Source organism: Theropithecus gelada, chromosome 19, assembly GCF_003255815.1.
Source record: "Theropithecus gelada isolate Dixy chromosome 19, Tgel_1.0, whole genome shotgun sequence".
NCBI lineage: Eukaryota > Metazoa > Chordata > Mammalia > Primates > Cercopithecidae > Theropithecus > Theropithecus gelada.
Window position 1 is genome coordinate 42707938 of NC_037687.1, and position 15610 is coordinate 42723547.

The following is a 15610-nucleotide window of genomic DNA, read 5'->3' on the forward strand; positions in this document are numbered from 1 at the left end:
AAAAAAAAAAAAAAAAAAAAAAAAAAAAAAAAAAACAAAACAATGTGTGTACATATCTTTCATAATTCTGATAAAAATAAAAACTCCGAAAAAGAAATCTGGAAATGAAATATAATTCTAACTGTAAAGGGAAAAGAAGAGCTGAGAAGGATTGAGATTCAAGGTATAGGTGGAAGACTAGAGAGCATAATTTGATAGAAAGAAAAAGAAAAAACCCCAGGGTGTGGTGAGGTTTCTAGGGAAGCACATACTAGGGAGATTTCAGTTCTCATCCCACCTGAAGCCCAAAAGAGTTTCCTACTTACTACGTGGTCGAGTACCTTACAATAGTCCTCCCTGCCTGGTGATCTGTCACTCACCTGCACAGTGACCCTGTGACATCTTTCTCTCCACCATCCACGGCTCCTTTCCTTGCTCCAGTAAGGAGATCATGTTGGGCTTAGAAATGGAGAGTCCTGTTCACAGGGAAAGAAAATGAGAGCAAGAGACAGACAGACATACAGACAAACAAATCAACATGCCACAGCTGTTCTGGGACGCAGACCCAATCTCTCGATCATCAGGCAAGAATGGACATTAGAGGAAGGGCTAGAGAATGGAATGATGCTTGTGTGGATGAGGAGGAGGATGAAGCTTCTACCGTGGCAGTGGTTCTCAAAGTGCTACAGCAGCTGCAGCCATCACCTAGGAACTAATTAGAAATGCACATTCTCAGGCCCCAACCCAGAACTATTGCGTCAGAAACTACAGTGGCTCTCGAACTTTAATAGACATCAGGATCATTTGCAGAGCTTATTGAAACCCAGACTACTGAGCCTACTCCCAGAGTTTCTGATTTTGTAGGTCTAGAATGGGGCCTCATAATTTGCACTTTAACACATTCCCAGGACATGTTGATGTTGCTGTTCCAAACCACCATTCTATGGCAAAGGGAACTACCCATTTCCAACTCTATGAAATTACTTCATACACCAGGCGCAGGGGCTCACGCCTGTAATCCCAGCACTTTGGAAGGTCGAGGTGGGCGGATCATCTGAGGTCAGGAGTTCAAGACCAGCTTGGCCAACATGGAGAAACCCCATCTCTACTAAAAGTACAAAAATTAGCCGGGCATGGTGGCGGGCGCCTGTAATCCCAGCTACTCAGGAGGCTGAGGCAGGAGAATCGCTTGAACCCGGGAGGCAGAGGTTGCAGTGAGCCAAGATCGCGCCACTGCACTCCAGCTTGGGCAACAAGAGCAAGACTCTGTCTCAGAAAAAAAAAAAAAAAAAAGAAATTACTTAATGTGTTCAGAATATCTGCCAAAAGTAAATTAATTAATTAAAATTTAAGAAACTTAAAAAGTTAAAAATATATACATATTTCAAATCACTTCCTGGGGACAGGAAGTAGAAAGGCAAGTAAGTGCTTTTAAGATGTCCTAGATATTCTCAACAGAGGAAGCAAAAACACTCCAGAGGAAGATTGTTAAATGATGGGGGAGAAACATCCTTACCCAGCCATACCAAGTTCCTGTAGTTCTCCAACATGACATCTCTGTATAAATCCTTCTGAGATGGCTTCAGCCATTCCCACTCTTCTTGGGAAAAGTCTAGCGCCACATCTCTGAAGGTCACCAACCCCTGAAATAAAAAAATTCTTGTTCACCAGGTGCCCAGACACCCATATAGTCCTAGCCAAAAAGATGCATTTGGCCAGAGTTCAAAGCTCTAAGTGACGCAAGGAAAATAATTATTGGAGAACAATTACATGCTGAGGTTTGTCAAATACTTTAAGAGAAGAGAAATATTAGAAACAGACTCACCATTTGATAATTTTACATTTTTGTAAAAAAGACATATATACACAAAATTAGCTTGTAAGAAGAAACAGCAAAGACTAAGTTGTATGTTACGTATACTAAGTATAAAGAAAATCTTATATGGGGGATTCCTTTATATTCCCCAAATTGAGACATCAGGTGGGGCACAATAGGAGAAAGGCCTTGAATTGGGCTTTAACAAAAGGGTATGGCCTGAAAGTTAGACTTTATATGTAAGGAGACATGTCCAGGAACATATCCTGAAGAAATAATGAAGTATATGTGAAGCGACTTAGATAGAATTTTCATTGCAAGGTTATGCAAAAAATCTGGAAAAAAATTACATGTTCAGGCCGGGCGCGGTGGCTCAAGCCTGTAATCCCAGCACTTTGGGAGGCCGAGACGGGCGGATCACGAGGTCAGGAGATCGAAACCAACCTGGCTAACACGGTGAAACCCCGTCTCTACTAAAAAATACAAAAAACTAGCCGGGTGCGGTGGCGGGCGCCTGTAGTCCCAGCTACTCGGGAGGCTGAGGCAGGAGAATGGCGTGAACCTGGGAGGCGGAGCTTGCAGTGAGCCGAGATCCGGCCATTGCACTCCAGCCTGGGCGGCAGAGTGAGACTCCGTCTCAAAAAAAAAAAAAAAAAAAAAAAAAAAAAATTACATGTTCAAAAACAGAATTCAGGCTATAGCGCTGAACTGTAGGCTAAATGAAGGGAGAGATATTTGTTTTATAAGCTGATATGTATCTAGTGTCTATTACAAAACTGATCACCTTGTAAACTCTCAGTAAACATTTGCTACTCAGGGAATAAATGGTGATGTTTCCTATAAAATGTCCATACGAAGAAAGAGTATTCAGTGCTTAAAAATGATAGGGTTCCAGTCTGCATAATATGTTCTCTTTTTCTTATCAAAAATAATGAAATATCAGGCCAGGCATGGTAGTTCATGCCTGTAATCCCAGCACTTTGGGAGGCCAAGGCAGGCAGATCACCTGAGGTCAGGAGTTAGAGACCAGCCTGGCCAAAATGGTGACACCCCGTCTCTACTAAAAATACAAAAATTAGCTGGACGTGGTGGTATGTGCCTGTAGTCCCAACTACCTGGGAGGCTGAAGCAGGAGAATTGCTTGAAATCGGGAGGAGGAGGCTGCAGTGAGCCGAGATCGTGCCACTGCACTTCCAGCCTGGGTGACAGAGCAAGACTCCATCTCAAAAAAAAAAAGAAATATCAAATATGGTTATTCTACGTAGTGGAAATAGGGCTGAATGTGTCTAGGGAAAAAATTACACAACTCCATAGTGTTGTATAACTTCCATGTGCTCCTCTACTCTTTTCTGAGTCCTAGGAGGCTGACTGCATCAATAAACTCCCTTGTCCCATCCCATATTCTGTTGGGTTCAGCCACAAGCAAGAGATGAAAGGAAGGTAAGTAAGGCAGAATACTTATTCCCCTGGCTCCCTCCCTGGGTGGGAGCACCACCCTGGGTGGTCTCTGTCTTTCAATCAAAGTTCAGAACACCTGTCAGGGGCCCCCTCCACCCAGCTCTCTGTCTCTGGATTCAAAGATCTAGGGTTAGAAGTAAGAGAGCCATGCTGTTATGAGCCCCGGAGTACAGCACGATCCTTCATAGTTTCTCTATGTCCTGATAATACCTTGTAAATAGTCGCCTTTTGATTACCTTGCTAGAACGTGATTAATAAAACATGTTGACACAAATTACTTCTCACATATGGCCAGAGAGTCCTCAAAAGCACTGCAAAACCACTCTACTATGCTTCCCTAATAAATTCACTCTCCCCATCTCCTGATAACTATTTCATTACTCTCTCATCAACTCATCTCGTTCTCACTTTGAACTTCCTCATCCTCCAGCCACCATATGTATTTACCCTTCTGTATCTGTACTGATAGCTGTATATTCTGTTTGCCCTCTGTGACTATGGATAAAACTCTAGGCTTCGAAGACCAGTCCCTCCACTTGCCCACACAAAGATATTTTCACCTCTCTCCCTTGTACTACCAACTATTCTCGCTTTACTGGATCATTCCAATCAGCAAAAAAACTGATGCAATGTCTTCCATCTTGTAAATAAATGCATAGATAAATAAATAAATAAGTTCCCTTTCCGTGATCTCACTCTAGCTATTTCCCCATTTCTCTACTCCTCTTAATAACAAAACTCTTCCGATGAGTTGTCTAGACCAGTGTTATCTACCGGAAATATTTGAGTCACATATGTAATTTGAAATTTTCCAGTAGTCACAAGAAATAAATAGAAAAAAATATTTTTATTTAACCCAATATATCGAAAAAGTTATCATTTCAACATGTAATAATATAAAAAAATTAATGAGATTTCTTACACTTTTTTGCACTGAATCTTCAAAATCTGGTATATACTTTGCACTTACAGCGTATCACAATTTAGAGTACTCATATGTGCCTGCTGGCTACACTACTGTAAGTCTAAATTCACTGTCTTTGTTCTCACCTTCCTCATTTTCCATTCTCTTTTTTCTGCTTTTTTTTTTTTTTTTTGGAGATGGAGTTTCACTCGTGTCACCCAGGCTGGAGTGCAATGGCACGATCTCAGCTCACTGCAACCTCCACCTCCTGGGTTCAAGCGATTCTCCTGCCTCAGACTCCAGAGTAGCTGGGATTATAGGCATGTGCCACTACGCCTGGCTAATTTTTATATTATTAGTAGAGATGGGGTTTCACCATGTTGGCCAGGCTGGTCTTGAATTCCTGACCTCAGGTGATCCACCTGCCTCAGCCTCCCAAAGTGCTGGGATTATAGGCATGAGCATGAGCTACTGCACCAGGCCTTTTTTTTTTTTTTTTTTTTTTTTTGTGACAGGGTCTCACTCTTTTTCTGTTGCACAGGCTGGAATGTGTATCACATGAATCATAGCTCCCTGCTGCCTCAAACTCCCAGACTCAAGTGATCCTCCCACCTCAGTCTCCCAAGCAGCTGGGACTATAGGCATCTGCCACCATGCCTATGTTTTTGGATTTTAGTATCAAATATTTTTTTAGAGACAGAGTCTCCCTATGTTGCCCTGCATACATAGTGGGTCTTGAACTCCTGGGCTCAGGTGATGGTCCCGCCATCTTGGCCTCCCAAAGTACTGGGATTACAGCCATAAGCCACTGCACCCGGCCTCCATTCTCCCTTAAACCCACCACAATGATGTCTTCATCCCAGTCATTCAATGAAGTAGCTCTTGTCCAGAATATTTCTATGTTACCAAATCCAATGGTGAGTTCTCAGTCTTCATCTTCTTCAGTCCCTCTCAGAGGAACTTGGCTCAGTTGATCATCCTATCCTTGAAATACTTTCTCCTCTTGGCTTCCAGAACCCACACTCTTCTGGTTTTCCTTCTACATCAGCTCTTCTCAGTCTGTTTTGCTAGTTCCTCCTCTTCTTGTGTGGCTCTAAATGTTGAACATCCCAAACTCAGTCCTACGACCTATTTCCTACCTACATTCACCACAACCTTGCCCTCAAGATAATCTCACCCTGTCTCATGCTTTAAATACACTAAGGATGGCCGGGCGCAGTGGCTCACACCTGTAATCCCAGCATTTTGGGAGGCCTAGGCAGGTGGACCACAAGGTCAGGAGATCCAAACCATCTTGCCAACATAGTGAAATCCATCTCTACCAAAAATACAAAAATTAGCTGGGCATGGTGGCATGTGCCTATAGTCCCAGCTACTCAGGAGGCTGAGGCAGGAGAATCGCTTGAACCCAGGAGGCAGAGGCTGCAGTGAGCCGAGACTGCGCCATTGCACTCCAGCCTGGGCAACAGAGCAACCCTCCGTCTAAAAAAGAAAGGAAGGAAAGAAAAGAAAGAAAAAAGAAAAGAAAAGAAAAGAAAGGAAAGGAAGAAAAAATACACTAAGGACTCCCAAATTCACATCTATAGTCCTGAACTCCAGATGTATAATCAGCATTCCATTTGGATATCCAAAAGGTCTCTAAATATATCCAGAACTCAATTCTCTTTTTTTTTTTTGAGACGGAGTGTTGCTCTGTCACCCAGGCTGGAGTGCAATGGCGCAGTCTCAGCTCACTGTAAGCTCCACCTCCTGGGTTCATGACATTCTCCTGCCTCAGCCTCCCAAGTAGCTGGGATTACAGGCTCCTGCCACCACACCCGGCTAATTTTTTGTATTTTTAGTAGAGACCGGGTTTCACCGTGTTAGCCAGGATGGTCTTGATCTCCTGACCTCGCGATCCACCCGCCTCAGCCTCCCAAAGTGCTGGGATTATAGGCGTGAGCCACCGTGCCCGGCCTTCAGAACTCAATTCTTGATGTCCATCCCACTTCACATTGTCTTTTCAGCTCAGTAAATGGCATGCCCATTCATGTAGCTGCCTAGCCAAAAATCTCTGTAGGCATCCTGACTTCTTCCTCTCACACACCACAACTAATCCTTGATCAAATCGCATTTTCTATCTCCAGTGTATACCCAGAATCTCACTAGCTCTAATGCCACCACCATGGCCCAGGCTGCTATCACCTCCTGTCTGGATTACTAAAACAGTCTCCTGACTGGCCTCCCTGCTTCCACCTTTACTCCCCTGCTATCTGTTTTCACTTTAAGGCATAAATCAAATCAGATCACAAACGCTCCAATGAACTTAACTCTCCTTCACTTAGAACCAAATTCAAAGTTCAGATCATGACTTGAAAGGGCCTACATAATTTGGTCCCCAGCTATTCCTCTGACATCATAGTGATCATTTCTCTCCAAGGACAGACTCATTGCTATCCCTGGAACACACCAAACACGCTCCCACCATAATAACTTTGTACTCCTTCTTTTAAAGCTCTTCCCCGGATCTCCACAAAACTTACTTGCTACTTTCACTGAAGTTTTGCCTTGCTAAATGTCACTTTCTCAGAGAGGCCATCCTTGACCTCCCTATTTAATAGATGACTCAGTAATCAACCTCTATCCCTTATTTCACTTGCACCTCATCACCAACTCAAGAAATCATCATCCATCTAAAGAGGACAGCTCTGCTGCATCACACAGGTGAGCATAATGCTGAGTAAAAAAGATATTAAATGTTTTGTAGAAGGATTATATGAACAAAAGGTGGAGAGAGAAAAGTAGAGGGGGTGCTCATTGGGCTATTTGTGACTTTCCCTGCGGTTCCAAAGTCCTGAAAAATGAGGTCAAATGTCTGAAAACAAAGCGAAAGAGCATGCTTACCTGGGACATGGCTTTACAAAGCCCCACGGCCATTCCTCCTTCTTCAGTTTTCTCTTCTGAAGAAGAACAAAGTCCTGAGAAGGGAGAGTTAAGGAAGAAATGATGGTGTGTCAGCCCTATGTTTTTGGTCCAAGACCCACAAAATGGAACTATTGCCCCTTTCTTCTCCCTACATGGGCCAGTCTCACCTTTTCCAAGATCTGGCAGGGGGTGGCGCGGGGGAATCCAAAGCTGAACTTAACTCTCAAAGTCTTGACTTATATTAAGGACGCGTAGCCTGAACTCAACAAAATCCAAAGTCTGTCCTACAGCCAACAAGGTGGTTCATGATCCAGCCCCTGGCTGCACCTCTGACCTAATTTCCTACCCTTTTGCCCCTTGCTCACCACACTCCAGGCACACGTGTCTTTCTGCTGTTACTCAAACACTGTGTACACCCCTCCTTCAGGGTTGTGACCTTTTCCTTCTGCCTGGAACCTTCTCCCAGACACCAGTATGGGCCACTCCTCTTTATTCCTATATGCATTCAGGTGTCCCTTCATCAGAGGGACTTCCCTGAAAATTCTACCTAAAGGGAACCCCTGTTCCAGGTACTCAATTTTTCTTGGCCTTTTCTTTACGCTGAATTATTTTTCGTCTTAGCGTTTATCACCACTGGACATGTTACATATAGCTTTGTTTCACTGTTTCTCTTCCCATACAAGATTATAAGATCCAAGAGAACCAGGTTTTGTTTGGTTCACTGGTGTATTCTAATGACAGAACACCACCAAACCATGGTAGTTTCTCAAAAGTATTAGATAAATGAAGAAATTTTACTGTGCCTCATGTAATATAAATATACCATGTTAACTCATGCTGTGTTAGGCAAGTAATTTTAATTTTCCTGTGCCTCACAATCAGACTAGATCCCACATAATTAATCCCATGATCTCACATACACATAAAATTCTCACCCAATCACAAACATACACACATTTACACAATCATAGGCATAATCTCTCTCACACACACAGCCATATTAGCACAAAGACAGAGACTGTCACACATAGGTATCTATGTCACACATAGGTATCATTGTGTCATTATCTCATTTAATCCTCAGAACTACTACTCCACAAAACTATAAAGATAGGTATTAATATCTCCACTTTACTGGTAGTAAAAGGGAGGTTCCAGAAGCTTAAACAACCAACTCAAAGTCAGGGGTCCAACTGAAATGTGACCCCAAAACCAGTCCTCTTTTGAAAGGGCACGATGTCTGAATGGCGAATATTCAACACAACCTGAGTAACCAATGCCATATATTCCTTAGAGAGGCATCTTTAGAAATGGCAGATGTTACCTTTATTTCCCTACGGAAATGCAGCCTGAGGGAAACATTGCCAAATTTTAATACTAAAGGAACTACAAACTGGGCAGTCTGAAGTAAGTTCCTTGTCCTCTTAGGGTCAACATTTCTTCATCGTCAAAATAGGGACAGGCTGGGCACGGTGGTTCACACTTGTAATCCCAGCACTTTGGGAGGTCAAGGTGGGCAAATCACTTGAGCCTAGGAATTCAAGACCAGCCTGGGCAACGTGGCAAAACCCTATCTCCTCAAAAAGTAGAAGAATTAATCGGGAGTGGTGGCATGTGTCTGTAGTCCCAGCTACTCGGGAGGCTGAGGTGGGAGGCTTGCTTGAACCCGGGAGGTAGAGGGTGCCAAGAGCCGAGATTGCACCATTGCACTCTAGCCTACAGCACAGAGCAAGACTCTGTCTCAAAAAGAAAGAAAGAGAGAAAGAAAGAGAGAAAGAAAGAGAGGAAGGAAGGAAGGAAGGAAGGGAGGGAGGGAGGGAGGGATGGATGGACAATTGTGGTTGACCTAGAATTCAGTATACATCACCCCCTAATTTCACCCCCTAATTCTGGACTACTTTGCACTAGACAACTCAGTCCCTAGCAGTTATTTCCTTAGTGTAATGCAGCTTGAAATTGTCCATACAAGCTTCTGCAGCAGGGCGCGGCGGCTCACGCCTGTAATCTCAGCACTGTGGGATTCTCAAAAAAAAAAAAAAGCTTTTGCAACCTGAGAAGAGAATCAGTGTAGTCTTCTTAGAATCTGGGAGCAGAAGCCTGCATAAAAGAAACTTCAGTTTGTTTGTTTTGTTCTGATAGCTGTGTATCTCTTGGGCAATCAATCAATCAATCAATCAATATGTTTTTTGTTTGTTTGTTTTTTGAGATGGAGTGTCACTCTTGTTGCCCAGGCTGGAATGCAGTGGTGTGATCTCAGCTCACTGCAGCTTCCACCTCCCGGGTTCAAGCGATTTTCCTGCCTCAGCCTCCCGAGTAGCTGGAATTATAGGTGCGCGCCACCACGCCCAGCTAATTTTTGTATTTTTAGTAGATATGGGGTTTCTCCATGTTGGCCAGGCTGGACTCAAACTCCTGACCTAGTGATCCGCCCACCTCGGCTTCCCAAAGTGCTGGGATTACAGACGTGAGCCACCATGCCCAGCCTGGGCAATATAAAAGTTTGGAATGAGCCATTAGTCTCCAAAAAGAAGGTATGATGAAAAAAAAAAAAACTTTGTTTTTATGTAGCACCCAGACCCAGGTTGACTTTCCACTCCTTCCCTCATTGGCTACATGACCTCAGGCAAGTTAATCCATCTCTCAGAAACTTTCTTTTCCACTGTGAAGATTGCATGAGCGAACACCTAGGGCAGAAAGGTGCCACCCTTGTTCCTGCTTGGATTCTACACACATTTGGAAATGAAATAATATTTTTCTTTATCAACTGAGAAGGTCAAGATAAAAAACTCAGCACACTTGGTACATCAGAAAAAGAGCCATGGGTCCAGACTCTCAGCACCAAATATGGAAGAGTTTTAAGAAGGATAAAGCTAAAATCTCAAACTCAATAACCTAAGGAGAGGAAGACTGGGCTTTCAGATTGGGCTTCCCTCCCCCAGAAGCAGCTGAGGATGGCCTCACTAGAATGTTTTAGAATGTTTTTAGACCGAGTCCTGTCACTCACAAGGGGACAGAAGGAAGAGACCCATATATAAGTTCCCATGTTCTGAAGGTTCCTATTCCAAGACCAGACCATCTTTTCCAAAACCCTCAAAACCCAGGGCTACCATTTTTCACACTCTCAATGTGGGAAAGAACAAGGGAATTTAGTAATTAAAGGGGGGAACTTGACTGGACACAGTGGTTCAGGCCTATAATCTCAACACTTTGGGAGGCCAAGGTGGGAGGACTGCTTGAGCTCAAGTTTCAGACCAGCCTGGACAACATGGCATGAAGTCTCTACAAAAAATAAAAATAAAAACAATTAGCCAGGCATGGTGGCACGTGCCTATGGTCCCAGTTTCTTGGGAGGCTGAGGCAGGTGGTTTGCTTGAGCCCAGGAGGTCAAGGCTGCAGTGAGCTGTGATCACACCACTGCATTCCAGTCTGGGTGACAGTAAGATCCTACCTTGGGAAAAAAAAAACAAAAGACCTGGCGTGGTGGCTTACGCCTGTAATCCCAGCAGTTTGGGAGGCCAAGGCAGGTGGATCACTTGAACCTGGGAGGCAGAGGTTGCAGTGAGCCGAGATCACACCATTGCACTCCAGCCTGGGCAATAGAGTGAGACTCCATCTCAAGAAAAAAGAAGAAAAAAAAAAAGCGAGACCACTAGAGCTAAACTGCTTGGGTTTGAGTTCTGTTGCTGTCACTTGTTAACTGTGTGAACTTGGGCAATTTTAATATTCCTGTGCTTCCTAAGTCAATCCCACAATCTCATATACACATACAAACTCTCACTCAATCACAAACATATACAGAGTCACACAAACACACCCATAATCTCACACAATACACAGCCACATAAGCACAAAGATAGATGGTCACATACAATTACACCAACAGAGATAAACAATCACACACAATCGCACACATAGTAGCATACCACACAAGTCACACATCTTGTCACAATTACCCATACAAAACTATACCTACAGAGGCAGATGGTCATAGTCGCACAATCACACTTGCTGTCACACACATTCAAACGCAGTTGTATCCGCAGAAACAGGTGGTCACATAACCACACACATGCATTTACACACACAATGTCACACCCCAGCCTCTCATAAACACACAGCTACACCTGCAGAGACAGTCACACACAAACGCACATATTCACAGTTTCACCCCCAGACACAAATGGTTACAGTCACACACAACCGGGCGCACGCGCACAAACACACACAGTGACACAAGATCACATTCTGTCACACCCGCAGCCTGTCACATAGTTGGTAACACAGTGAAACACACACGGCCTCCCCAGCGACTCCTGCCGGGTTCCCATCCCTGGCGCGTCCGGTCCACCCGGAGCCTGCCCTTGACCTCCCGCTCTCGCTCGGGGCCCGGCCCCACTCACCTCCCGGCGCCGCGGGCTCTGCAAACGGGCCCCGCGACCAAGACCCGCGACGTCACCTCCCAGAATCCTCCGCGAGGAGGAGCGAGGCGAGGACTGAGGCGTGCAGGACTCTGAGCTCTGCGAAATCTGCCAGCGACACCGCGTTCCCCATGGACCCCGCGAACCACGAGCCCCAGAACGCTTTGCGCCACGGCCGTCATCGTTGAACTACACCTCCCAGAGAACCCCGCGGCCCCCTCCTCTGCGCGCCTGCGCCGCGGGGGCTGGCACCGGAGAGGGCTGTGTGAGGTCCCAGGCGCTCAAGTGAGCGTGAGCTGCTGTGTAGGGGAGAGCGGCCAGGCTGCGCGCTGGGCTGATTGGTTGAATGCTTGGGTGTGGTGCTTCGTGTGTGACTGTTGCTGCACACCTTTATGCTTGCTCACGAAAGGAGCGGCGGATTTTGTCAGTGCAGGGAGCTTCTGTATTTTAAATCACGTCCCGTGATTGTGGGTAGCTGAATGTGAAAATGTGGATGAAAGAGACTGTGGCTGACATTGGGGGTGACCGTTTCTGTTACTGTGAGGATACCACTGATCCGATGTGTGTATCTCTGTCTGTCTCCCGGTCTCACTGTTCCTTCACCCCCATCTCCTGCCATGGGCCGGGTTTGTGGTTTTGTTGTTGTTGTTGTTGTTTTGAGGCTATCTTGGCGCTCACTGCAACCTCCGCCTCCCAGGTTCAAGCGATTCTAGTGCCTCAGCCTCCCCAGTAGCTAGGACTACAGGCGCCCGCCACCATACCCGGCTAATTTTTGCATTTTTAATAGAAAAGGGGTTTCTCCATGTTGGCCAGGATAGTCTGAACTGGCCTCAAACCATCCGCCCACCTCGGCCTCCCAAATTGAGGGGACCATAGGCGTGAGCTACCACGCCAGGCCTGTTATCCTCATTTTTATGCCCCATCTCTGCCTGTACCTAATGTGATGCCAGTCACAGAAGGGTGGTTAGATTTCATTACTCTGAGGTTGCTTGTTTGCACCAGAGCCGTAAGTAGTTTGGTAACCGATAGCCCTGGTGTTCCTCCTGCTGTTGTTTCCACCTTTTCACTCTACAACTTTAGGGCCCAGCTTTAAGAAAACTGCCAACAGTCAGGACAAGAATGTGAGCCCCTGAGTGAAAAAGTTCCAGACTAAAGCAGCATTCTTCCCCATCCCCAGTCCCTGAAAGATCTGAAAGGTGCATCCATGTCAAGATCCTAGTAAGTCAAGATTCTTATGTGGAAGCAAGGGAAAGTTCTTGAGAATGCCTCCTTGGAATACGTCCTCCAATCCCCTGCCACAGAGAGCCCTCTAATTGCTAAGGCTAGAGAATCTTCTACAAAAGGAATGTGGGTATTAGAACTGATTGCTGTTTACTCTGTGAAATTGGGCTTTATTACTTTCAGAAAAAAATCAGAATTTTTTTTAAGGCTCTACAAACATGTAATGGTTTAATGGGGAAATTTACAAATTCAGTGGTTTTTGGATGATAATTGTGGTCTGGTACTTGACAATTAGATTAAACAGTTCTTCTCTGGACTTCATTATCAGGAAAGTTAGAGATCATCTTGGATGTTTCATACCAAGGTGCTGAAATTTAAGATTCTCCATTCTTTTTGTAGAGACAGGGTCTCTGTCACCCAGGAGTACGGTGGGGCCATTTTGGTTCACTGCAGCCTTGACTTCCCGAGCTCAAGCAATCCTTCCGCCTCAGCCACTCAAGTAGCTGGTACCACAGATGCATGCCACCACGCCTGGCGAAGTTTTTAATTTTTTGTAGGGGTGTATATGACTATCTCCTTATATGTCAGTGATTATTGGAAGGACTTTTGTCCTTTATTTTTCTTATATCACCAAGTCCAACACTAGTTTGAGTTCGGTCATTTCCACAGATTAGGCAGTGGTTCTGAAAGTATGCCAACCATGTGGCTGCACTGCTAAAACAAATAATGGTAGTGCTCTGTTCATCATGGTCTAGTCAAGAAAGCAGAACCACAGGGGAATTTAATTACAGGAAACTGATGACGTAATGTTGAAGGGCTGAAAGAGCACAAAGGGAGAAATTTGTAACTTAAGGAAACAGCTAACACTCTAGAGCTTGGAGAACAAAAAGGAAGAGATGGATTTGCCACAACCTAAGAGCTCTGAGGAGGGGGTCTCAGCCCGGCAGTAACTGGTTTTGGCAGTCTAGTGCCTAGGGAAAGATAAAGCATAATTTTCTTTGGCCTTTCTTATTAAGATCTTTTAAATGAATCCATACTCTAGTATTAATGCCAGTGAAGAACCTCTCTACACAATGATTCATGAATTTCAAATCCATAGAAATAAAAAATCCGGCCAGGCGTAATGGCTCACGCCTGTAATTCCAGCACTTTGGGAGGCCAAGATGGGTGGATCACAAGGTCAGGAGATTGAGACCATTCTGATTAACACAGTGAAACCCCGTCTGTACTAAAAATACAAAAAAATTAGCTGAGCATGGTAGCAGGCACCTGTAGTCCCAGCTACTCGGGAGGCTAAGGCAGGAGAATGGCGTGAACCCGGGAGGCGGAGGTTGCAGTGAGCTGAGATCACGCCATTGCACTCCAGCCTTGGCAACAGAGCGAGACTCAGTCTCAAAAAAAAAAAATTCTGGAGAAGATAATTTGCATTTAATGGGTGACTTCTAAGATCCAAGAACTGTGTAATTTCCTTTGTAAATGTTCTCATTTGTTACAATACTAAAAAATTAATATTTTTATCCAATCTTACAGTTGGGGGAATTGGGGTACAGAGGTGTGACAACTTTAAAAAGTCCAGATATGCTGGTATGGGACAGGAAGCAGCACTATTTACTTCTCTTTGGCATACATGCCCATGAAGGTAATAAGGCTGATCTTCCTTTATCAGAGCAGTGGTCTTTAAAATGTTTTGCTCTATTCCTCTTGAAACAATTTCAAAAAATAATAAAGCCTTTTTGCATTGTTAAATAATGCAAAGATATCATTTTTAGCATTTTTTGTGTGTGTGTGAGATGGAGTTTCACTCTGTCGCCCAGGCTGGAGTGCAATGGCACAGTCTCGGCTCACTGCAACCTCCACCTCCTGAGTTCAAGTGATTCTCCTGCCTCAGCCTCCCAAGTAGCTGGGACTACAGACACGTGGCACCACACCTGGCTAATTTTTGTATTTTTAGTAGAGATGGGGTTTAGCCCCATTGGCCAGGCTTGTGTCGAACACCTGACCTCATGATCCGCCCGCCTTGCCCTCCCAAAGTGCTGGGATTACAGGCATGAGCCACGGTGCCCAGCCTCTAGCATATTTTTAATACTGATATTTTAAAATAAGATTTTTAGGCTGGGCACTGTGGCCCATGCCTGTAACCCCAGCACTATGGGAGGCCTAGGCGGACGTATCACTTAAGGTCAGGATTCAAGACCAGTCTGGCCAACATGGTGAAATCCCCTCTGCACTAAAAATACAAAAATATGCCGGGCGTGGTGGCGGGTGCCTGTAATCCCAGCTGCTCAGGAGGCTGAGGCAGGAGAATCGCTTGAACCCAGGAGGCAGAGGTTACAGTGAGCCGAGATCATGCCACTGCACTCCAGCTTGGGCAACAGAATGAGACTCTTATCTCAAAAAACAGTAATAATAGGCCGGGTGTGGTGGCTCACGCCTGTAATCCCAGCACTTTGGGAGGCCAAAGTGGGCGGATTATGAGGTCAGGAGATCGAGACCATCCTGGCTAACACGGTGAAACCCCGTCTCTACTAAAAATACAGAAACAAAATTAGCCGGGCATGGTGGCGGGCACCTGTAGTCCCAGCTACTCCGGAGGCTGAGGCACGAGAATGGCGTGAGCCCGGGAGGCGGAGCTTGCAGTGAGCTGAGATCGCACCACGGCACTCCAACCTGGGCAACAGAGTGAGACTCCATCTCAAAAAAAAAAAAAAAAAAAAAACAAAACCAAAGTAATAATAAATAAATAAAAAATAAAATAAGATTTTTATATCATTCTTTAAAACCCATGCAGTGGAATCTAAATATCATTGCAATTTTATAACCACCATCATTCATTAAACATACATGAGCCAGCTCTTTTTTAACATTTATAGGTGCATGCACTGTATCTTTTTCTTATAATCATTTCCATTC

At 44.8% G+C, this 15610-nt stretch overlaps 1 protein-coding gene across 3 annotated transcripts in view; it reads right to left on the reverse strand.

Moving 5' to 3' along the window:
* ZNF527 (zinc finger protein 527) overlaps nt 1-11640 on the reverse strand; it is a 29487-nt gene extending 17847 nt beyond the window's left edge. Inside the window, exons 1-4 of one of the 3 annotated variants that reach the window (XM_025368091.1) lie at nt 11462-11640; nt 7041-7114; nt 1496-1622; nt 360-455 (exon numbers count right to left, since the gene is read on the reverse strand). In XM_025368091.1, the coding sequence (XP_025223876.1) occupies nt 360-455; nt 1496-1622; nt 7041-7073 (256 nt within the window). In that variant the 5' untranslated portion in view covers nt 7074-7114; nt 11462-11640. The remainder of the gene's footprint in view (nt 1-359; nt 456-1495; nt 1623-7040; nt 7115-11461) is intronic. The other 2 variants (XM_025368093.1, XM_025368092.1) reach the window with 2 other exon arrangements.
* Nucleotides 11641-15610: the final 3970 nt, after the last annotated feature.